A 25,853-nucleotide genomic window follows, 5' to 3' on the forward strand; every position below is an offset into this window, starting at 1 on the left:
AACAAACAAACAAACAACACTTACAAAGTACATACTTACACCTCCAACTGCACATACCTTGTCCCGCCATGATGACAATACCAAACCTCCAAGATGTGTTAGTATTGATCGTATTCTCATCCCATTTGCCCCACTACTGAAAGCCCCGATGAACCTGTTTAAGATATTTACAATGTGACGGATGGACCTGGTTCTGGGTTTTCGAAGCTCTCTTAGGCTAAGACAGTATTAACTAAATGTTAATGTATAGCAGCTACGACTATCTTAGCGCTTAGAGATCTTCGAAAATCAAGACCCTGTTTGTGATATTTACAGTGTCACAGATGACCCCTGTTTGTGATATTTACAATGTTGCTGATGGACATGTTTGTGACCTGTTAGCGAGGATATCCATCTACTGGTCAGTACATGCCTGGGCATTCGAGCAGTGATGAATATATACTTTACGCTTTAAGTTGATTGGACTCCTTGTATGTTTCAGAATCCAAGATCCCTTACGAAACCTGCCACTTTTCTGCACAATTCATGTATTAAGTTAAAGAATTTAAATGCAACAAACAAATTTCAGATACATTCATTGATTATGCTATTGTACCAAATTGCATATTATACTAAATATCAGAGTTAAATGCGCGATAATTCATACCTGGCAATGCTACTTCACAGGTCCATGTTGTAACTCTCAATCCGTATCATGTGCAAACCTCGTTCCTACACGTACATCCTCTCCTTAAAACGTGTTTTTGTGTGTATATGCACATATACAGAGGACATATATCCTTATGACCAGCTTCCTCTCACATAATTTTTTAAGGCTGAATTTTCCCGCCAGATAACAGAGTTTTATATGTGAGGTAAGATAATACTCAATATAGTTCCAACTTTATGTGAGGCACACCCCGAAGGTCATGGACATTTACTGCTCATAACAAAGGATTGGTACTAAATGTGGGGTTCGAATCCACAGTCGTGATTTCTGTCACTCCAAGGGGACTGAACTCTACGTTTCAGGACAGCATCCTCTGTAAGGGTAGATAACTGTGTGCCTCTACCAAACACACTTACTCAGATACTGAGATACACAGCGGATGAACTGCTATGCTTACAAACATCGTTGTCAGTCAGGTATGTTTACCGGTCTCAAATGTTTTCAGAAAAAATAAATAAGCACAAATACGTATGTAAAAAAATACAAAATATTTTATTGATATGGAAACTTAACTTTTTCGTAGTTTGTAATAGTTCTGTATTTCCTTAGTCACATTCTGTATATATTTTCCGATTGTCGACCGCATGAAGTACGAGTATCGAACTTGAGGTAACACCTGACTCTTTGGTCGTTTAAAGTTGCCATGCGCGTTGGAAACCATGCACACTAGTTCCGGGTCACTGACGCGCATGTTCAGGAAGTTGAACAGTCTTCTGGTTTCATTGAGCATGTTGGTCTGGAGGTCTCGGTACTGCATAATGAGAAGTGGTCCATCGAAATTCAACCAATCAGTGTTCATCTCCACCCACCCACGGGACTGGACAGAGACATACGTTTGCCAGTCTGTAAAGCAACATGGAGAATTAACAAGTATGCATGCTTATGTCGCATCACTGGTAGCGGGCGGAAGAGTCACCAGGGGAAGAAGTTTCAGCGTAAAAATAGTAGCAGGAATGACTGCAGTAGTAGTAGTGGTAGTAATAGTAATAGTAGCAGCAGCAGCAACAGTAGTAGTAGTAGTAGTAGTAGTAGTAGTAGTAGTAGTAGTAGTAGTAGTAGTAGTAGTAGTAGTAGTAGTAGTAGTAGTAGTAGTAGTAGTAGTAGTAGTAGTAAAGCATTAAGCAGTATTCCAGCTATATGGCGACGGCTTGGAAATCACCGAGTCTGGAGCAGACAATGCTGTTATCAATAGTATGAGCATCGACTGACATAAGTGGGAGACGATGACATGTGTCAACCAAGTCAGCAAGCCTGACCACCCGATCCGGTTAGTCGCCACGACAAGTCTCAGAACAATTCTAACGCAGATCTTCACGGATAAGGATCGGGATTGAAGTGCTTGTCAGAACAGGTTACTAAAGGAATCGTGTGGTCAGTTTCCCTGACTTGGTTGATGCATGTCATGGTTTGCTGAAGACCAGTTCTAACCCGGGTCTTTAAGGTTAATGTATCTTCGTCACGGTGACATATTTGTTGTCGTAAATAGTAGCGACAGAACCCTTTCCACACCACACACATATCAAAGGATTTCGCTCGAACTGAGAAGACAAAAGAAGTAAAGAATAAATGATTAAATCCACAAAGGCAGATCTTCACAGATGATAGTCATTACAATGGCAAGATTTAGACCAGTGGTAGAAATGATTACAAAGAACAAATTCTAAATCCTCAAATGCCAGTTCAGTCACAAATACCATCGGTGTCGTCACAACGTTAGAGGGCGACACCCAACACTATGTTGCTGCCAGCTAATGTGACGGATGAGAGACTGGTATGGCGTTTGCACCAGCGGTATGGTGGAACTCCGGATATACATACGACTACTTCACCACTTCATCACTTTACAATCCTGTGTATGGTTGTTTGTTCTGCCACACAATACCGCGTTTTAACCCTTTGAGCTACTGTTCACGATAAGTACCCAAATCAGACACTGTGTGGTAATTCTGAACCGACAGGTCCGTTAAAGTCTTTAAGAGGCATTTATAAGCTGGAATAGTAAGGAATGATTCATATACTGTCATCCTTCCTGACAAAACATGGCACCGTGCGACGTATTTTTTTCTGGTCTTAATGTACTCCCAACACATGCTCTGTCCACTAGACTATGCGCTGTTGGACTCCCAAAGTCCTACATACACGTACAAAGGTCAGACACTTCAGATGTTTTCGCAACGCCTCGACACGATTTCTGACTGAAAGCAGTACAGTGATGACTTGACTGGTCTACTGTCTGCCTAATGAGAAGACGGTCGGAGCCTGAGATATCTGAAGCTGCACAAAACAACCCATTCATTCATCCATTCGTTCATTCGTTCTTTCATGCAGACGGTCGGTCGGTCATTTGTGCTCATTTTTGCCAAATAAAAACCAAAATAACAACAACAACAACAACGAAAAACAAAAAAACTGTAGTTAACCGATTGAAAGCCTTTAATTACACGTGTAATATGAGATGAGTAAATTCACATCCCCTCCAAAACAGTTTATACTTGATCGCATCTGATATATAATCCGACGATTAAAGCAGACAATTGCTAGGTCCCACTTTCGAATCTCGAAACCCTGATGTTTGCCTATGCCCGTCCTTGACCTACCTTTGTCAAAGTCATGTGGAAGGGCATGACCTCTGTGGCCTCCATAACGCCGGTTGAACTCCGCCAGGAGAGAGTCGAAGGGGTCCCGAATGAGGAGCACTGCACGAGAGAACTCCCGGCGATGTTCACTCCCCCACTCGTGGGTCTTCACCATCACCACCCGGCTGTCTCTCACCCCTTCTCCGGGGAAACCATGGTGCTTCAGGATGAGGTCATTGTACACACTTCCGGTTGCGATACCTGCAAGGTGAAAGTGGAATTTCCAATACAAATGTGCACGATCTGTATACAGATTTTGTATCGATGCTTGCAGAGTTTTACGTTGCATGTCACCTTTCGGAATATTACGTCGGGGAAATGGCCTTCACAAATGTTACCCATGTGGGGAATCTAACCCGGGTCATCGGAATGAAGAGCGAACGCTTTAACCACTAGGCTACCCCGCCACCCATCAAACATAGCAACAAATGCATCTAAGACAATTGCTCGTTCCAACATAACCTTTGTGGCGGTGAGTGGTCCAGTGCCTAGAACACAGGTTAAAGGTCACATGCAACGTAAAACGTAAAAGTTTTCCCTTCTGATTCTGATGCACTTACCGAAACAAAATCTTCTATAAACGCCAATTCAACCTATAAACTTGAAGAAAAACGCTGTGAAAAAATCCTGCGAGTTCAAACGATTCACTAATTCTCCCCCAGCGCTGGGGGAAAAACTGGGTTCAACAGCTATGCTGCGCTGCGCTGCGCTCCGCACGCGCAGTGTAAAGGTTCGTGGAGCTTCAAACAGTATGCCTGTCCGGAGAATGAGGTCGTGAGCAGTAGTCTACTCTTGGCTGTGTACACAATAAAGTACATAATCTACTCGTTACATAAAAAAACAAACAAAACATGTTGATTGTGATAAGCAGACTCTGTCACAGAGAAAACTCAGTGTCTGGTTGATTCATACTTGTATGTCCCTGCGTATCTGTTAATAGCAATGTGCAATGCACAACTTCAATCACTTATCACATGCAATTTGAAAGTAACACCTTTCGGGCTTATGACTACACGTATAGGCAAATGAACCAGTGGCCAATGAAAAAAGTTCGTCACACATGAGTGCGCAACCACCGGCTCTGACTGGGTTCGGTATCACGGCTGCTTCGTTTCGAGGGAGGTAAACCCAAGTACAAAACATCGTACTTTTTGATTTGCGATTATGTGCTTATAATTTTGTTTATTTGTTTTTCTTAATCAGCAGTTCATTTTGTATATCAGGAATAAGTGATAACTGTGTGTTTTAACTATGTTTGATTATTTGGTTGCATGTGACCTTTAAGCAACGCTGGGCGTGATGAGTCTTTGGATGGGTGGCCTTGTTTGACAACTTGACTCCAGATAGTTTCTAGGACTTCCGTCCTGCCCCCACAACAAAGAGCATGTGATACATGTGGGAAATTGGGTTACCTAATATGATACGATGGTAGTCTGTGTTTGACTGACAGGTGACAAGTTGTATTTCCCACGACGGGTCTCCTGTACCCGTTGTCCAGGGTTAATGTGTCAGCACATGGAGCATGCAGTGAGCATGTATAAATTTTATTATTATTATTTACAGATTAAAAATGCACAGACAGTTCGGGAGATCCTGACGAAGTCGGGCTGATGAGGTTCATCAGTTCAGGTCCCTTGTCCCTCTAAACACAGCCCAGAAAGTGTATGTGACTTCTCGCAGGAAAGTCGCAGGAAGCCTAGTCGAACCCACCAAGAACTTCAGGCGTATAAGTAGACTTCCGAACACTGCAGCCTTCTGCATTATCCAGAGAGTCAGAAGGCTGTGCTGCCGGTGGTGTAGTCTGTCTCACGGTCCCTGAACCACATTATTTTGCCAACTGCCAAGCCTTCTCTGCAGTGCTAAAGCCTTAAATGAAACAAGTCTAGATTTCCTCAGGTTGAATCTTTGGTCTCCCTGGGTCTCCTTTTCAATTAAAATGGATTTGTTTGTTACTATCTAAACCATAAAATATATTCAGAGATTAAGCCTTAGTCTATAAGTGGAGGAGAGAGAGATCAGGAGCTACCACACCTAGGGCACAGAGAACATTGAGGTGTCTGACGACATGCTTGCAGAAACAGTCAACGACCGAGGTCTGGTGGTCAGGCTCGCTTACTTAATTGACACATGCCATCGTAACCCAGCTGTGTATAACGATGCTCATGATGTTGATCACCGGATTGTCTGACACAGACTAGATTATTACAGACTAGCGTCACATAGTTGGAATATTAATGATTGCACATCTCCGTATCGGTCCAATGTCCCCGTATATTTCTCAGTCAATTGTTCGGTCTCATTTTATTATGACATTATAGTATGCTCACGTCGCCAGATACACCAGCCTTCAATATATCCCATTGTCTGTGAGATAGGTCACGGTGACCTACACTGCAACAAAGGGTCTGTTAACGTTAACTTACGTGCCTGGCTTCAGATACAGATGGCTGATTCAGATAATAGAAGTGATTCGACTCTTCAGACAATAACCATTACCACAATATGCATTTAGTTCAATGGCTAGGATATCCAGAGATAAACAAGCACGCTATATTTTGCATACGGCTAAATTAAAATGTGAATTCTTTCTCGGGTATCGGCACGTCTCTTTTACATGTGCGCGTGACATTTTTTTCATTGCTATTTGAAAACAATAATTTTGTCTTGGCCATGTCTCGATCATCCGTTTGTCCACTACACGACTGAGTGTCTGTAAGAACGATTGTCGCTGAAATTTCAACTCATTAACACGTGCTAAACATCCCCAGATGCATTTCTGAGAAAACAAATATGTTCCTCACGCGTCATTTTTTTCCTGTCAAAAATTTGAAAAAGGCCTACCGCCTTCGTCACTTTTGAAAAAAATGTGCCCGAGAAACATTAATTTTTTTTATGCAGCCTAAATGTTTACAAAAAAGAGCCTGTCATTTTCATACATGTGCAGCGTGGACTAAGTGCTTTAATTTCGTATGCTAAGCGATATTACAGTATAGAACCAGCACTTCAACAGGCGGCCCAAGGAGGCTGAGTAGTCTACGGTGCTGTACAAAGGACCGACCCTTTGAGTCTGAAACCTGTAGACGATGGTCATATTTTATTCAGAGTAATGCCACACTTTTACGACATATGATATATGGTGTTATACACAGTAGCTTCAAGGATTATCGATTAACAACACGGAGTTCGTCAAGAATTCTTTACTTCGTTGCGATGAAACAAGTTTGTCAATTAAAGAACCTGAGTGAAACACGGATATATCCAGGCAGTGAGTGCTTCTAGGGCAACAATCAATGAGCGTTTGACCTTGAGTGAGTGAGTGAGTGAGTGAGTGAGTGAGTGAGTGAGTGAGTGAATGAGTGAGTGAGTGAGTGAGTGAGTGAGTTGAGTTGATATTAAAAGTGTTACCAACATAATTTGTTGAAATATGAGACATTGATAATACTCTTCCTCTGAACCATTGCTGAACATCTGGTTAATGGTATCAAAAACTAAGATCTGATATTGATAAGATTGTATAGAAAAATGCATTCCTTGTGCCTCAGATAACTGTTTAACATTGTTAAAGAGTAGTGGTAGTAATAACACAGATAACAAAAGATATTGATAAGATTGTATAGAAATTTATGCCTCATCAGTGTGACCCCGTATACTCCATAACATATTTACGAGTCTACAACACAAAGTCCTGACCACGGCACAGGGAAACTCCAGGTAATAAAAAGTACTTGACACAAGTCTCGATCGCCCAGCTGGCTACTTTCAGTCTGAAGCAAACCAATGCGACGACGTCACATGAGATTTACGGCATGGAAAATAAATACCCAAGTACTTCCTCTTAGGTTTTTTGTTCAGTAGATCCGTGTATCCGAACATGTATTGCACTTCGAGTGAGTGAGTGGTCTTTGGGTGGTTGAGTGAGTGAGTGTTTGAGTGAGTGAGTGGGTGAATGAATGAGTTAGTGAGTGAGCGAATGGGGGCGTGAGTAAGTTGGTGGGTCAGTGAATAAGGGGCTGTAGACTGAGTTGGTGAGTGCAGGAGTGCGTAAGTGGGTGGGTGAGTGAGTGGGTGGGTGAGTGAGTGGGTGGGTGAGTGAGTGGGTGGGTCAGTGAGTAAGGGATCGTAGACTGTGATCCCGAACACTGACGTCAAACTGTTTCTCGCTTGGCAAAAACAAGAACCTACTAAATCGTATAACGATGAAAACCGACAGCTGTTGACTTCATAATTGTGTTGATTAAGAAGGCAATGTACAAACGTCTTGTCTCTTAAGCCAATTTTCCTTCTCTTTATCGATTTAGCAAAACCTTGTTTCACCTTCTGTGACGGAGGAGGCGGGCACTCGACATATGTTACTGGGAATCAATGTCTCTCGGTTTAGGTCTCTCATCCTCGCGATAGTGCCATGTAGAAATCTATGTAGCATTGGACCCACAGCGATTGTTAACAATACAAGAGCTATTTTCCACTCGATGGCGGAAGTCTGGTTACGTCGTGTGCGGTTCTATAAAGGGTTTAGTAAAGAATCACATTCCTCGAGATGAATTAGCAATTTGTCTGAATGATGAATTGTAATTCCTTTCACAGCAGGGTTGTGATGTCAAAGTCAGACAGGAATCTGATGATCCTTATTTTGTCTAATGTCATGTTATTCTTATTCACGATGGAATTGATCTGAAGAAGTCACTTATTTAACAGCAGACGACGCTTCAGGTTTTGGCGTTTTAATCGTTTGAGTGTATCGAGTATTTTTCTTGAAGATGTTCCTTCTTCAGACAGGAAATATTTCGTCAAATTTTTATGTTAATTGGATGTTAATTGTAATTTGTTTACAGATGATCTGATGGATTGTTGTTGGTTGGTTGGTTATTTTTGTTGCTGTTTAACACCGCACTCAGCAATATTCAAGGTATTTGGCGGCGTTCTGTAAATAAATAAGTCGAGTCTGGACGGGACAGCCCAGTGATCAACAACAGAGGCATCGGTCAGTTGGTACACAATGGCATGTGTCAACCAAGTCAGCGTGTCTGACCACCCGATCCTGTTAGTCACCTCTTACAACAAGCGTGGGTTACGACGTATTTTTGTCCATTTACGTGTTTGAGTGTCGAGTATTTTCCTTCACGATGTTCCTCAGCCGTCTTGCTTCAGTAAGGAAATATATCACCAAGATATCATTTCAGGACATGATATATTAATTTTTTACAAATGATTTGATTGGATTGTTTACAGCTGGTTGTTGTTTTGTAACGCCTCGTTCAGCAAAAAGCGACTGTTCCAGACAATCCAGTGATTAATAACCTAACCATTGATTTACACAGTAGATAGAATGACGTGTCAACCACATTATCGCGTCTGACCACCCAATCCCGTTAGTCGCATCCTGCGACAAGTAAGGGTTACTGAAGACCAGTTCTAATCCCGATCTTCATTAGTATCACGTTAGCTATTTCATTGTTCATCGTAGATACTGGTGACATGTGTAGACATATGTGTCTATGTGTATGTAAGACATCTTTGACAACAGAATGGACGCCGCTTATCGTATGAAACAATAGATTTAATCATGAAAGGGATTCACGCGTTGTACAGAGTTAGAATCGCCTCGTCTCAGGCGTGAGTTACCCACATCCTCGAGTTACCCTCATTCTGGTCTAAAACCTTCATAAGTATGAGAGCTCTTCCTCATTTTAAGCGATAGAACCCGACTAACGCTGATCCAGGAGAAGTATGTTTGATGTCAGACAGTTCAGACTAGTCGTAGACAAACATCCTGAACAGATCACAGACATTTACAACGACCATGCCTCATGACTGTTTACACGCAACAAATGCCGCTTTAACCTTGCTGGGACGAGTCTGCTTCACGTAAAAATAAACCACTAAATGGTTTGGAGGAGAACATTTGTCTTGCAGCTTAATACAGATAGATCTCACGATCCGAGGTGAATTGAAATACAGAAGTTAATCACAAGACGTAGTATTCTTGGACCTAAAGCAGAACGACTGAACTGTAAAACAACCGTCCGGTTCATTTGACAGACCCGTTAAGGTCCGGGTTAGAATTGGACTTCAGTAACCCATACCTGTCGACGAGATGACTAACGTGATCGGGTGGTCAGGTTCGCTGACTTGGCTGGCGGATCTCATCGTGTCCCAGCTGTGTAGCTCAATACTCATGATACATACTCATTGCCATTAAGTAAATGGTCAAATGTAGCATGCATTTTACCTGTGATTTCACTTTCACAGAAAGGTACAGATTGTAGTACTTTGGGGGATGAGTCCCATCCAGGAATTTGAACCCACAAAATCATCAGTGACGAATGTTGACTCCGTCTGTAAGCATTTAGATGCCTGAGTCTGAGAGTGTGGGTTCGAATCAGTTGCTCAAGCTAAAAATGGTACTAGAATTTATACTTCACTGAGAAAGTGTTATGTACTAGGCTCATGATATCAGCCACTGGATCGCCAGGTCCAAATTGCATTATTTACAGATAAACATCTGTCTTTTTACGAGTGCAACGTTAAACAAACAAACAAACAAGCAAGCAAGCGTAAACAAGGTGCACATGTAACGAACACATGTTGGATTTAAACCACAAACTCCACCCTTCAATCTCAACACTGAGTACGCGTGACAGCTCCAGTATAGAATCTTCCCTTGAATGTCAACAATGTAGCGATGACCTTTCGTAAACCACCATACCACATACAGTAAAAGCTGTCTTGAAACTTGAAAATGAAAATTTGTGATGGCCATCTCCCGAGGCCTGAATCAATACCGCAATTTCTTGAAGATAAGCTCTGGAATAACCCATAATACTTAGGTTTGAAGTGTTAATGTAGATTTTCAGTGACTTTGGAATGCACAGAGATTTGGATGGTCGTTTTGTTTAAGCGTCACTTCGTCACCGAGAATATTCAGATCGATTCCTCCTTCTGGAGAATGAATGAATGCATGAATGTCATTCTTGTCGTCTTCTGATATGAACGTTGAAAAAAGAATTCAGCTGTGCAGATCAACAAGGGTTATGTATTTTAACCTAGTTATGTCTATTTCATGTTACCGTGAGGGGGCTCGGGTCAACTGTGACAGTGTATTGGCTGTGTGTTGGGTCAAAGTCAAGGTTGATGTTGACAGTCCGCTGATAGATATAGCTAGTGCTGGGACTGACAGTCTACGGAATCGACACGGATCGGTCAAAAACATCATAGGATAAGTGATTCATCAAGCAAAGAAACATCGATCTGTGACTCTGAGGGAGGTAGTCATAAAACTCTATGGTACGGGTTCAGGCCAGTACAAACAAATCGCGTAAAACATTTCATGTAATCTGAAATTAAAACCAAAAGTATGCCTTTTCTATCTCTCATCACAGAACGGATGAGTAAGAATTTACGCCGCTTCTAGCAATTTTCTAGCACTATCACGGCGGTGTCAATAGAAATGGGTTGCGGAACTTGTACCAACGTTGGGAATCGAACGCGGGACTTCAGCGTGACGAGGAACGCTCTACTCGCTTAGGTATCCCATCGTCCTGTCAGATGGTTTTAATCCTGTTTTAACACGACTACAGATACACTGTTTCTAGAGGGGCGTTAAACTGCAAACAAACAGACCTTCATAAACCATGCAATGTTTTTTTGTTTTTCTTTTTCTTCTTGAAAACTGAAGCTATTCAATCTGAAAATTTTCCTCAGTGTTATACCACGCCCCGATGACTTACGTGCATGCTAAATAAAGTAAATACACATATACAAGATAAAGTAGAGCGGTGTCGTATCTGTAAAGAAGAGGCGCATCTAATATCAATAAACAACAATTCTCAGTGAAGCTCTCTCCAGAAGTATTCCGACAGACTAGGTAACGACGCTAGATTTATAGTATTATATATTTCAACAGTCCCTTGGAAGTCTCCGGGATACAGAAGCTCTAGGCGTGCCAGGTCTTGGGAGAGGGAGAGATGTATCGACTCAGAGACCACTTGTGATTAATAATTGGCTTGCAGTGGACACGCGTACCGTAGTTTCTCTTACAAAGGCACATACCACTGATCATACGTTGGTAAATGAGGTTCGGTTGCTGGAACTGTCTCTTTGTAGAGAGCACACATACTGATTAAGACTAGTGTGGCGTCAAATAACAATTCATTTCTGAAAATGAGGTATGGTTCTCGGAATAATCTCTCCGTGGAGTATATACGTACTAATTACACTCTCATAATGTCACATTCCGTAATTAATTCTGCTGAAAGAAATAAGGTCAAACAGCCAACGCTAACACAGTAGACAGTCAGATAAATATATAATTCAAATGATACGTAAATCCTAATTGGTAGATGGTTATTGCAAGTAATATTTGCGGATGTTCCATGGTTACCCCCTTCTGAATCAAAACCCAAAGATGCTTTTTAGTTTTGTTTTTTTGTTTGTTTTTGTTTTTGTTTTTGTTTTTGTTTTTGTTTTTGTTTTATTTTTGGTTTTGGTTTTGGTTTTGTTTTTGGTTTTGGTTTTGGGGTTGTTTTTTTGTTTGTTTTTTGTTGTTTTTTGTTTGTTTGTTTGGTTTTTTTGTTTTGTTTTGTTTTGTTTTGTTTTTTGGTTTTTGTTTTTTTTGTTTGTTTGTTTGGGGTTTGTTGTTTTGTTTTGTTTTATTCTCAGAGAAATCCCCGGACCCTTTATGCTTTGTAACAAATCCTTATGCTACTTTCTTTCCTGTCGAACAGTATAGCAATATCTCTGATATCTCTAATCACATACAGAGTGAATGATTAGGGACTAATCGGCATTTGCCAATAGTGTGGCAGTATCACGGTAGGGTCACCAGAAATGGGTTGCTGAAATTGTACCATGTGGGGAATCAAACGCGGGTCTTCAGCGCGATAAACAAACGCTTTTCCCACTTAGTGATCCCATTGTCCCATCAGATAGGTTTAACGTCGTTTAAACCAGATTCCAGATAAACCGTTAATTCGAACAGAAATCTGAGTAACAAGGTTAAGCAAGGTTAATAGGACTGTTCGTCGATCCAGATTATCACTGCAACTCAAGTCTGTCTTCAAAGATAAGGTACCCATGCTAGGAAGTGCTGAAACACCATCCTCAACTCCACTGGGATAATGTTTCGTTTTACCAGCTGGATGTCAGCCATTAAATCGAGGCTAGCGGTACTGGTTCTCTCGCTGGAAGACAATCAAGACAAGAAGTTTGTTGCTACACTAACATCGACACATATCATCGGCTGTACAGATCAACAATGGTTATGTATTTTAACCTAGTTATGTCTATTTCATGTTACCGTGAGGGGGCACGGGTCAGTTGTGACAGTGTGTTTGCTGTGTGTTGGGCCAAAGTCAAGGCTGACGTTGACAGTCTGGTGAGAGATATAGCTAGTGTTGGGACTGACAGTCTACGGAATCGACACGGATCGGTCAAAAACATCATAGGATAAGTGATTTTTTCTCATCAGTTTTTCATCAAGCAAAGAAACATCGATCTGTGACTCTGAGGGAGGTATAGTCATAAAACTCTATGGTACGGATTCAGGCCTATACAAACCAATCGCGTAAAACATTTCATGTAATCTGAAATCAAACCCAGATCTCTCACGAATGACTAAGAATTTACGCCGCTTCTAGCAATTTTCTAGCACTATCACGGCAGTGTCAACAGAAATGGGTTGCGGAACTTGTACCAACGTGGGGAATCGAACGCGGGACTTCAGCGTGACGAGGAACGCTCTACTCGCTTAGTTTTCCCATCGTCCTGTCAGATGGTTTTAACCCTGTTTTAACACGATTACAGATAAACCGTTTCTAATAAGTAAAAGAGTAACAAAGATACATTATCGATGTGAGTCTGAGAAGAAGGTACCTGTAGACCTAAATGGTAAGGAAAAAACCTATCTAACCTGCACGGACAAAATGTGTAAAACTTTGCATGTAATCTGAAATTAAAACAAAACGTATGCTAGTACATGGTTTTTAAGTGAAAAAAACGTTGAATATATTTTAAAAAATATGTGTCAGCAATATCAAGCAGTGGACACTAGAAATTGACCGCCAGGGATTGTTCCCATGTGGGGAGTCGAACCAGGGTCTTCGCTTTGACAAACGCTTAAACGACTATGCTGTCCCACAGCCACTTCCGATGACAAATGTCATGTGTGAATGACTACTGAAATAGTTTATTAGAGTGTCCCGAATCACTATAGACTGTCATAGACTACAGTTATTGTTGGACATACGGCGAAACACAACTAATCGAGTTACTGTTTCATGATTTATTAGTTAGGACGATGTCTCCCTTTAGAACTAATCCCCATGAAGAGAAGGATCACTGAATGAGTGAGATTACTTTTACGCGCTCAGCAATATTCCAGCAATATGGCGGATGTTCGTAAATACACGAGTTTGGGCCAGACAGTCTAATGATTAACAACATGAGCATCGACCTACGCAATTGATAACCGATGATATGTGTCGACCAAGTCAGCGAGCTTGATGGCCCTATCCTTGTCGTCACCTCTTACGTCAAGCATGGATAAAGACCAATTCTAACTCGGATCTTCACAGGTAAGGAGGATCAGAATTGTATTGCCTTTCACCACAGGTGACTAAAGGACTCGAGCGGTGAGGTTCCTTGACTTGCTTGATATGTGTCATGATACTCTTATTGGGTCGTTCGGTGCTCATGGCGTCAGTCACCGGATTAACCAACATAAATTGGGACATTATGATGACAAACAACAAACCGTGTTCGTGTGTTTCAAATCATATCTCATATCTCACTATTGTTGTGCGGAGTTACCTCCCTTAGTCATGGCACAATTCGTGGATCGTAGACACAAGCTGACCGACAGGCCGTGGTGTTTGACACACTGTTTACTGGGGCACTGAAATCAAACACTCTCTGCGCAAGCCTCAACCACTAACCCGTGTTGTCCGGTTAGGATTGTTCACGGCAACTTTTGCTGGTCGCAAGGGGTGACAATATGAGTAATGAGGAATTTACGACTTGGACCAAGCTCCTCTGCATCATCGGTTTTTTTTACCCTTCCATTACAATGTTATAGTTGAGAAAGTTTATGGCGAGTGTCTGAACCGTGTTGTGTTAATAGACAAGTATAGTATTACGCCGATTTATTTTAACAATTCTAGCAATATCACGGCTGAGGACACCAGGAATGGACTTTACACATTGTACCCATGCCGGGAATCGAAGCCGGGTCTTCGGCGTGACGAGCTTCAGTTGAGAATCTGGGGCACTGTACTAGAGAACGGGTGGAGCAACCACCGATTCGAGTTGACAATGGCTTTGAACGAACAGGTAAGGTTCAACAAGGAGGCCGGAAGTGACGTGTGTCTCAAATTACCACTTCCGTATAATAAACAGCACTGCGTGATGGTGTCACTTCGCGGATATAAAAAATGTGATTCAAAATCACTCAGTGAATTGTTGACACCTTTCATTACACAAACCTAGGTTCTTTGCTTCTCCCTTATTCCCCTTCTTTATGAAAGACTTCGGCTGGGACAATTCACTGATGCACCCATACATCGTGATACGTGTCAGTCTGATACAGCTATCGTATTGTCGACTGGTGTATCGATGCAAAACGATACATGACTTTTTTCAAAACAGTATTATCTCAACCATGTCAAAAATTATCTAGAGAAAAATACGCAAGTATGATAGAATTACGTGCTTCTTTATTAGAATAGTGTTATTATTATACACAAATACATTGAAATAAACCATTTTAAATCTTAATACTATGTCGTTCTTTCAAGGTGTATGATATGCATCGCATCGCAGATAAACTATCGCGAAATGTATTGTAACGTGACATAGTGTCTCGTTCAGCCACATGAAAGACACAATCTCTGAGCGAGGAATGCACCTGCTAGTTGTTATACGAGTTTTGACAGGGCATAACGACACAGCATAATAAGGGGGACACCATTTCTCCAATTGTCAATTTTGTCTTTAATCGAGCAGTATTTTAGTAGGTTCATCCCACTGTGACTAAGGTTCACAGGTCTTTGGCTAGAACCATGCAGGTTTTTTCTTATTTTGAAAAGCCTTACATGACTCCTGCGTGGACTTTGTGTGATCAGAATTACTACATTCAAAGCCTTATGGAAGATTTCGAACGTTTTTATGGTATTGTTGTGCGTTATCCAAATAAGTAAATGCCGAATAAGTAATCAGTTTTATAATTATGTATGACGCAACTGCCTATTTTGATTTGTACCACGTGTACGATAAACAATTCGCATATCTGTTTATGAATCATAATGATGAAATATTGATGTTACCAGGTGTTTGCGTAAAGATGAGCGTATCTTTCCTCCTCTTGACATAAACACACATAGACATTGTTCAACTGAAGAAAAACAAGAGAACGTATGGTTCAATTAAACATAGGGGATTACACAGGACAACACCATCACATTTGCCAATAATACCTCAAATCTTGCAATTTCCTCACCATGTCAGCCAGAAAAACTTTACTGAAGCCTTGAATGTGATGACCTCTATCGAGGTTCTGCTTTCTATAAACTCGTTTCATGGTATAGTATGTTGTTATTTTGCTTTCTATAAGCTCAACACTTTCAATGGACACCATGACAGATCCCTTAAGAAGAAGACAAAAGACACACAACAGACACAATAAACCACAAGTCTCTAACAACAACGTATAGGTCTGACACCATGAAGTCTTCACTGCACTGACGTCCGATGACGATAATTAGGACCGCAATGTTAAACTCGATTACCCTCAGACACATGTTCTATTATGACATAGGTCCAGTATATCCCGGAAAAACAGAACAATGTAATTTGATGAGCGTTCTGACCTTTCTAAACTGCTGAAGGGATAATTTCAGTTCCTTGAATCATTCATGTTACCCATAACGTCACTTATCTGAGCAATAGTTCGAGCACATGTTTGTAATACCTGGAAGCCACGAAGTAGTAAATATTGACTGAGTAACACGATGTTCATATTATCGGAAATGCCGTGTAGGCAAAGTCACCCAATGGCTCAGGGGATGAGTCAATATGGTTGCAGGAGCGGGATTTGAAAGATAGTTATAGGGATGAGGTTATGAAACATACAACTGAATTTTGGTTCCTGAGATGATGTATATTAGTGAAGCCCGTTACTAACAATATCTAGAAAATCACTGTGATATCCCCGCTGTTAGGGAGAATCCGAGACAGAACAGATTCTACGTTTGGTGAAGTTTGGCTTCATGTTTGGTGAAGTAACGTGAAAAGTAGAATCTGATGCTTTCCGGCCGCGCGTCAACGTTTGCAGTTCATGTTATCCGCCATAGGTTTAACTGCTGTACGTTTGATAACGTAAAGACTGCTTCAGTGGCACTGGAGTGGGGTTTCAAACACTCACTCGCAAAGTATTTTAAAAAATTTCTGCACAATGACAGATGTCTACGGTTTAAGCTTGTGTCAGGATAACAGCACATATATGATCCAGGACGACACTGCATCGCAGTTTAACTTGGATATCTCACTCAGACACAGTATACTGACTCGATGGAGACACCATAGCGCCTAGCGAAAGACACGTGCCAGCCGTTAAGGTGTTTTGTTCAGTTAGTGGGTGATGTTTACATCGCGTTGAGCAGTATTCAACGATACCACCGGGGAACACCAGAAATCGCCTTTACACAGCCTACTCATACAGGGAATCGAATTCAGGACTGCGGCGCAATAAGCAAACGCTTTAACCACTACGCTACCCCACCGCACCTTTTTTGGTAAGATTTTCCACACTCAGGGCAAATGCTGTGTCCACTAGACCACAGACAAGATCGTTATCACGATCCTTGAGAACAATGATTATCTTACTAATTAAGTTACGAAGAATTTTACTTTAGCGTTAGATATCAGTTTGTGTTACGTTTGGCTCACACTAGTATTTGAAGAGCATCAAACGCTGAAGACTTCTATCCCGATAGAACCAGACAGTTACACAGCCAGCGCTAATCCTAAGGGAGAAAGAACATCACCTTGACAGATCACCCTACAGACTTGCCGGTACTTCCAGTCAAATGACCAAGGATTCCATACCGGTACAATTACAGCAGGCTAGGAGTGGTTAAAGTTGGACCGTCTACATCAATAGTCTGACAAAAGTAGCGGAAATTGACCTTGTATCATCAATATTGGCCCGGTTAGGGATATTTGCATAGCATTACAACAATACGCCACGCGTGAAGACGGGACGCGCCAAGTGAAAGATGAGGGTATCTCTCTGACCAGATCAGTTATACCATCGATTACGACATGAAGCAGAAGAAATGAATATCCGAGAAGAGCAAACATTACCATTGTACGACTGGGAATATTGCTGTAAATTGTTCTTCTATCGACCCTCCAATGTCTAAGCATTTGGTATGAAACATAGCAGAACACGTCGGTCTGCCTTAATGATACACATTTTCCGGATCGTGGAGGACATAGTGGAGAATGGATATCCTCGTCGCGTTTGTCAATTAAATATCTCTATTAATATATTTGTAATTTTGAAACATTGTGCTAAATAAACTGCTGGGACCAAATATACACTTGAAAAGTGGATTTAACCGAAGAAATATAAAACCTTAAAAACATTACTTGACTGACGACTGTCAAACAAGCATGACACCGCATCAAATGCATAAACATTTCTTTTTTAGCCCGTATAAAACATAATGTATACTTTAGTTTAGCTTTTGATCTGAGTAGAATGGGAAAAATTTGAGTGGGGAGTAATGAATAGTCATGAAGTCAGTAAACAGAAGGATAAAACTGTAAGGGATTACAATTTGTAAGCAAGCTGATGCTGGCTGGCAAGCTCATAATGCACACTTAATAGGCCGATGATATGTGGAGCAGTTCTGATCCAGCTATCATAGTTAATAATCTATTGATGGAATAGACAATAGTAAGAGACAGCATTGACATGTCGCTTTATCCCCAAAACACCCCAAAGCATCAACAGGGTTGTAATTGCCTTTAGTTACTGTCATTATATAATATAGCGGCTGAATTCCGCTCAAGGGAGTCGCTATAAAATCCCAGAACCATATTTATATTTGTCATACCATGAAATGTGGATAGTAAGTGAGTTTGGTTAACAGGTGGTTCAATATAACCCGTTGCTGAGTAAGCAGTTCTCATAATCAGTAACAGTCCACGACTGAAATCAACAATCGGCGGATCACGACACGACTAAGGGAGGTAACGTGCAATATGAGATTCTTTAAAGCTGTAAAATGCAATTGGTTAGCGGATTCAATTATCCTAGCTAGAATTAAAATTCAGTTCTTTATGAATGTAATTAACATTTAACTTAATATGTATCGCATGTGCCTAGCTGTGGGGCAGAACTTCAATCCCAGAAACTCTCGGGAGTTAAGCTGCCAAACACGGCCACCCATCCACGGACTCTCTGAGCACGATGTTGCTTAACTTCAACTGATTCGTGATCTGAGCACAGCACCACACAAAGGCGTTTTCAGGTGAAACCCAAATTAATCATATCTCTGGATTTGAAACCATTCAATCATTGAATGTGAAAAGGATACCGTGACACTAGACACCTGGTTATGTATCCGATGTCTAGACGTGATAATTACTTACTTATGATACACTGGTGCTGCTGACACCTGTCTTAGTGCCATACTACAGAAGGATAGATAGTTTCGCCGCTCATTAGGCGGCGGACAAACCTCAGACGTCTACGGTTACAATAAAGTATTTTTAATGTAATGCGACGGGTGATGCAGGCTTTTATCATTCCTGCCTTGTGTTTGTTTGTTTGTTTGTTTGTCTGTTGTTTAACGTCGCACTTTTCCATCTTCATGGTGTCGGCCCCTTTTTGTGTTTAATAAATTGTGTGGTTACACGTCTCCCTAATATCAGGTTACTGATAGAGCATATTGCTTCAAAGGACATGCAAATGACGTCAACACCTCAAATCATGTGCAACGTCTATCACCTTACTAAATAATTTAAAAATTTTATAAATTTAAATGTTAATGTTACATTTACTGAGACTGACAAATTAAATATTTTTCTATTTCAATAATGTTTGAATGAAGGGGAGCCAGTTAATCGTTTTTCGCTTGGCTGCATACAGTGCATACGACAGACATCTACTGTACTAGGTTCGAATCCCAGTTCACGACATTGTTAGTTTTGCAGCATCATTCACTTGCTCGTCTGTTTTACCAGAGTGGAAAACATCGCAGAAAGGTGTTATGTTCGCCTCTCCTCCTACGTTAAGCTGACATGTTTACATTAAAGCAACTGCGTTCAAACCAACTAACTCACGTATCAATGGCAGGTATTCTGTTCAGTTAATCAACAGAGACACACGCTCGTGAAGCATTTGATAAATGAGTAACTGGAATCTAATTGGGAAAATCAATATAATTAGAGAAAAACGAATCCATCCTCCTCAGCGACGTCCTCGAAAACAGTCATGGAAAATATCTGCAATAGACGTCATGCGCGTTGGAAACCTTAAAATGTATTTATTTTGTACTGAATCAGAAAGGTTGATATTTCCTCTTTTGAACAAAAACGCCCGAGTTTAATCCAGGAGCTAACCTATTTAATGAAAAGATCATGGAATTGCCATTTGACTCCCATGTTTATTTAATGTGATGTCTTTTCATCTGCGCATTCCGTCGTAAATCAAGACAACAAAATAGTTATTACAGTCTGGGCTTTTAAGTCGGTCATAAATCAAATTCATAATTTCCATATCGACATTCGGAAAGGTCTCGTGCGAAAAGGTTTCACAATAATAGGTTTTGCCAAACGAATTGAGAAGATATCTAAACGTTACAAGGTCGGAAACATGTTCCCATGCACTGTCAATTTATGGTCCAAAACAACACTTTCACCTTAGAGTTCATAGGTCAAGGCTACAAAGCACAATGCGATCTTAGCTTTACGACGATCTAAGTTCATGTTACGAACTATGGAAGTTACGAACTATGGAAGTTACGAACTATGGAAGTTACGAACACCTAAGCGCCAAGATTGCTTTGCTCAAGAGGGTCCAGGGATATCTACTTACAAGTACTGTTTGCTGTAACTCTTGACTTAGTTGGTTGATTGTTCCACTAGGGTTTAATGTAGGGTCGTTATTACATGTAAATGACTGTTAGACAAGTCGCACGTATACATCACTGAGAAACTGATTTCATCAATGCTAACGTTACTCCCTCCCCGCGTGATGTTTGTAATTAGCAAATCGTCATTACGACAGACATGCGATCTCTGTTACCGTGTATGTTCCAGATTACAGTGCCATATAACAATAACGTTCCCAGTAACGTTTCACGAGCGTTATTAGATGAACTGGAAACAGTCGCTGAAAATGTTTTTAAGTTGGAAACAGTCGCTGCTATAAGTTTTGTTCACGCACATAACGCTCTTAAACCAATGCTTGCTGTGAAAGACGAATCAGCTTGTCGTAAGAGGTGACTAACGGGATCGGGAGGTCAGGTTCGCTGACTTGGTTGGCACATGTCATCGGTTTCCAACTGCGCTAATCGATGTTCATGCTGCTGCTCATTGGTTTGATGGTGAGCGAGTAAGCAAGCGAGCGGGTGAGTGAGTGGGTGAGTGAGTGAGTGAGTGAGCCTGTGATGGAGTCCGTGAGACATCTTCGGAGTGAGGTGCAGTGACATCTCGTGGTTAAAGCGTTCGCTCGTTACGCCAAAGACCCTGGTTCGATTCCCCAGCATGGTACAACGTGTGAAGCCCACCATGGTGTCACCCGCCGTGATATTGCTGTTATAAAAAAACTCACTCATTCTTCAGAGAGGACCGGAATTCGGACCTACAGGTGTTAGAGTGTCCAAGCGACACTGTCTTGTTCAGCTGAGACGCTTCTCCGATATGTGACCTAATACTGTGGCATCCAAAAGGATTTTTGAAGGTGCAGTTTTTTTGGAAAGTCCCGTTTTTTCATGATATGTTATATGCCCACTACAGTTATATGAACTTCCGATTCACCTAGAGTAAGTGAGCGAACGGGTATATCAAGACGTGCTGTGGGAGAATCTCGATATTTGTCTCCATACAACACCATCGAAGAAGCAGTTTTTGCCTGTCTCACTTGTAGCCACCGTCAACCCTGAATTGTCACGACCTTTTGTTCCGTCAGTTTACACCAGTACCGTGACATGTTGGACTGCACTTCGTCATTATGTATGATCCAGTATAACTGCGTTGTTAGTGCATTTACTGCTTCATAACACATACAATATATTCTGCAATATGTCCTGTAACATACCTTGCAATATATCCTGTATTATGTCCTGCAATATAGCCTGTATTGTGTCCTACAATATATCCTGTAATACATACTGTAGTATAATGTATGATATCTTCTGTAATGCATCCTGTAATATATCCTACATTATGTCCAGAAGTATATCCCGTAATATATCCTGTATTATGTCCTGCAATATATTATGTAATATATCACGCAATGTGTGCTGTATTATATCTTGTAATATATCCTGCATTATGTCCAGCAATGTATCGCGTCGTATATCCTGTAATATGTCCTGTAATATATCCTCCAATATATCCCGTAACATGGACAGTATAATGTACTGTATTATGTCCTGTAATATATCTTGTAATATGTCCTGTAATATATACTGTAGTATACCCTGTAATACATCCTGTAATATGTCCTGTATTATGTCCTGTAATACATACTATAATATATCTTGTATTATGTCCTGTAATACACACTGTTATATATCCTGTAATATATCCTGTAATATGTCCTGTGATACATCCTGTAATATATCCTGTAATACATACTGTAATACATACTGTTATATATCCTGTAATATATCCTATATTATGCCCTGTAATAGATCCTGTATTATGCCCTGTAATAGATCCTGTAACATAATCTCAGGGCCCAGATACCAGATCAACATTGTGTACATACGAGACCTGCCAACTCTCAGGGCCCAGGTACCAGGTCAGTATTGTGTATATACTGGACCTGTCAACTCTCGGGGCCCAGGTACCAGGTCAGTATTGTGTATATACTGGACCTGTCAACTCTCGGGGCCCAGGTACCAGGTCAGCATTGTGTACATACTGGACCTGTCAACGCTCAGGGCCCAGGTACCAGGTCAGCATTGTGTACATACTGGACCTGTCAACGCTCAGGGCCCAGGTACCAGGTCAGCATTGTGTACATACTGGACCTGTCAACGCTCAGGGCCCAGGTACCAGGTCCAATGCGGGGAATTATACGGTGTAAAGTACGTTGGAGATAACTCAATACAAGTGGTTAAGAATACTTATCGTATGCGTTTGTGAGATAACGACATGAACTCAAACACATACATTGTAATATAGATGATGATGATGATGATGATGATGATGATGATGATGATGATGAAAAATGGTGAAAGTATTTATGCACGTAAGGTATGTTTGAATTTACAAAATGGTACAAACCTATGTCACGTGTGTATGTAACTGAGATATCGTGTGGTCCAACTCGACAGGCACACCTCAAACTTGAACATATCACTAATGTTATCAGCCTCTCGGGTGTAAATTAGCTCTCACTCACCTGTAGCCTGTTGCACGAGGTGCCTCAACCACGTGTTGCCCGATCCAGGGAAACTAGCCAGAGCTGTTAACGGCATGGGGGTGGGGGAAAACCCAATCGTCTTGCACGTGTAGCCCCCGCGTCGCAGGTGAGCTAAAAAAAACGGTCCATGATGGGATATCCACGGCGACGGAGCCCGAGACAGATAGTACAGGCACACGACGTTAATTACGACGATGTATACAACGACACACAACACAGAAGACTTGAGACGCCGATAGAATCGCCGGAAGGTGTTCATCATCTTTCGGTGGCAACACCTTCACTCCCGTCATCATCGTCTTGGAGTCGGAGAGACGGCGTCCGATCAGTGTTCCACAGCTTTTAGTGTTCCCTGTTCACTTGTGTATTCCGTATATCGAGCCGACTGTAACGTGCTGGTCTGCACTGGGAGCTGTAGACTGCCTTGTACAGATATCAAGATGGATAGTACAAGCAGCCCTCGCTTGGTCGTCCGGCCTCGATCTAAATCATTATCACTGTACTTACATGCATCTGTGGAGTACACAGACGTATGTACATTCACGGGTTATACCAGTATCGACTGAGGCGAGGGTGTTCACGATTTTCGTTGAACCGTCTCGGGCAGTTACCGTATTTAGTCTGGTGGCGTACTATGTGTAGCTGGACTGTCCTCACGTTAAACATGAGTGAATGAGTGAGTAAATGTATTGGTGGGCTGGTGATGGAGTGAGTGAGTGGGTCAGTAGGACAGGGAGAGAGTGGGTGGTTGCGTGAGTCCTGTGTAATTGAGTGAGTGAGTGTTTTGGGCGGGTGGATTAATGGGTAGGTTAGTGAGTGTGTGTGTTGGTGGATGGGTGGATGAGTGGGTGAGTGAGTGAGTGAGTGAGTGAATGGGAGAGTGGGTGGGTAGGTGGGTGAGTGAGTCCTGAGTATGTGAGTCCTGGGTGAGTGAGTGAGTGAGTGAGTGAGCGGGGTTACACACTCACCTATACCCACACCCACGCCCACGGCCACACCCACACAAATCGTCACATAAGAAATCATGAAAAGTTCAGCACATGAAATACACCCCCAACGTCATCCCAGCCCCACCCCAACACCCCGGAAGTATGTCACTGAATACATAGCTCCGATTACTGAAGTACTCCACCCAGAGAGGCAATAAATCACCAATTCCCAGAAGCTTGTAATTAAATCATTCTCTTTGTTGTAATGCGTTTATGTAAACAACAGCGATGGACCAATTTATATGGGTGGAATTGTATAATGGACAATAGAGCCACACATAGATTCCTATCCCAGAGTAAATGTTTGTCTTATTTATTTAGACCCATGAAGGTCCCGGGGTAGAATAGGCCTTCAGCAACCCATGCTTGTCATAAAAGGCGACTATGCTTGTCGTAAGAGGCGACTAACGGGATTGGGTGGTCAGGCTCGCTGACTTGGTGGACACATGTCATCGGTTCCCAGTTGCGCAGATCGATGCTCATGTTGTTGATCACTGGATTGTCTGGTTTCCGTTTTACATTAGTTGAATAGAAGTACCTTCTCTTTTTCAGTTTTACGCGTTGTGACACAAATCGTTCATGTTAACTCCACCATTCATTTGCATGTGACCGAAAAACCCAAGAAAAGTCGAAATAATTAATTTGACGCAATGGTTGGTCATGTGTACAACTTCAAGGGCAATTGGTTTTGCTGGTACAGAGTTACTCCGTGCAGTTACTCCCTACAGTATAGAAACTGTATCCAGCACATGTATTATTAATTACCATAAACTATATATAAAAACAGCAACCGATGAGGTATGTTTGCTTTTGTTATTTCCAATGTGCTTCCATGTTGTTTACATTTTGATTAATCTGAATACGTTGACAGTATTGGTCGGGCGTGTTTCTGACAACAACTGAAAACAAATGTTGGAACTATATCGGCCACATCCGGTTCACTACAGACCTGGTTCATGATATCAGCCATGGTGGCGACCTGTCCTTTAATGAATTCAGCCCATTGTACACAAAGACAACTTTGCAGAAACTAAGTTTGTTTTAGCATGTGACTTCGGGGAGTCTCGGTTTCGATAGTTTTACTTTATAGTACTTGAATTCCTGACCTTGACCTTTGACCATGACCTTCCTTCAAATCAATCGAAGGAGCAATACAAACATTCACAAAATTGTAAACATGTAGATCAAAGTGATAATGTATTTATCCATATGTAGGACCCGCACTCTTTCTGTAAACGTGCGATTATCGTATATACGCCCTACATGAGACAAGTTGCTTGCCGATGTTAGTTTTGAAAAAGAAAACCCTCTAAAACACCGATTCTAAGCTACCATCGATACTCAGTACATCTCCCCAAACTCTTGAAGGTCCCTCCCAAGTTTTCAGACAGACTTACGACTGTCGTAGATCTACGACCGCTTTGAGGAACGAGGCCCTAATTGAACACGTGACTCGTGATGTAAGTATTGTGCATATTGTTTTTCAGTATGGAAATTGGTGTGTTGTGTTGATAACACGGATATCGACCCAGGACTACTTAGTTATGCACGGTATTAGATCTGATCCATCCTTTACTTAATGGGGACTACGCTCGAGGTAATTGTCACTCCCAGCCAATGTAATGTAAACCTCAAAGCCTGACTCGGAGTGTTTGCTGTTTCATATTTAGGATATATATCTTTAGAATACAAAGTGAATAAAACAGGATCGTAATTCCTGTGGATTTAATTTTAAATGGATTTACGAAAGTCGCAGCAATTTGGTTTCTTGCAACAGGACCCGGATGGGCAGATGAATTGATGCTGTACTGGGTTCTTTTGCGCAGAACAACCGCAGCTCCACGGCTGTCGCAATTTAAGTT

The 25,853-nt window shown here is 41.5% G+C and overlaps 1 protein-coding gene across 1 annotated transcript; it reads right to left on the minus strand.

Moving 5' to 3' along the window:
* Positions 1-1,182: 1,182 nt before the first annotated feature.
* Positions 1,183-23,566, minus strand: LOC137284665 (WSCD family member CG9164-like). The gene is made up of 3 exons (XM_067816574.1): positions 22,982-23,566; positions 3,307-3,546; positions 1,183-1,552 (listed from the first exon to the last, which is right to left on the minus strand). Exons 1-3 carry the CDS (start codon positions 23,262-23,264, stop codon positions 1,218-1,220), a joined length of 858 nt encoding a protein of 285 aa, XP_067672675.1. The 5' UTR covers positions 23,265-23,566; the 3' UTR covers positions 1,183-1,217.
* Positions 23,567-25,853: the final 2,287 nt, after the last annotated feature.

Source organism: Haliotis asinina, chromosome 1, assembly GCF_037392515.1.
Source record: "Haliotis asinina isolate JCU_RB_2024 chromosome 1, JCU_Hal_asi_v2, whole genome shotgun sequence".
In the NCBI taxonomy this organism is placed as follows: Eukaryota; Metazoa; Mollusca; class Gastropoda; order Lepetellida; family Haliotidae; genus Haliotis; species Haliotis asinina.

Bases quoted from the DNA above. Each gene is read 5' to 3' on its own strand.
- LOC137284665 (XM_067816574.1), bottom strand. From the start codon at position 23,264: ATGATGAACACCTTCCGGCGATTCTATCGGCGTCTCAAGTCTTCTGTG. The intron at 3,547-22,981 runs GTGAGTGAGAGC...TTCACCTTGCAG, and splicing joins CCTCGTGCAACAGGCTACAG to GTATCGCAACCGGAAGTGTG. The intron at 1,553-3,306 runs GTAGGTCAAGGA...GTTGCTTTACAG, and splicing joins TCCACATGACTTTGACAAAG to ACTGGCAAACGTATGTCTCT.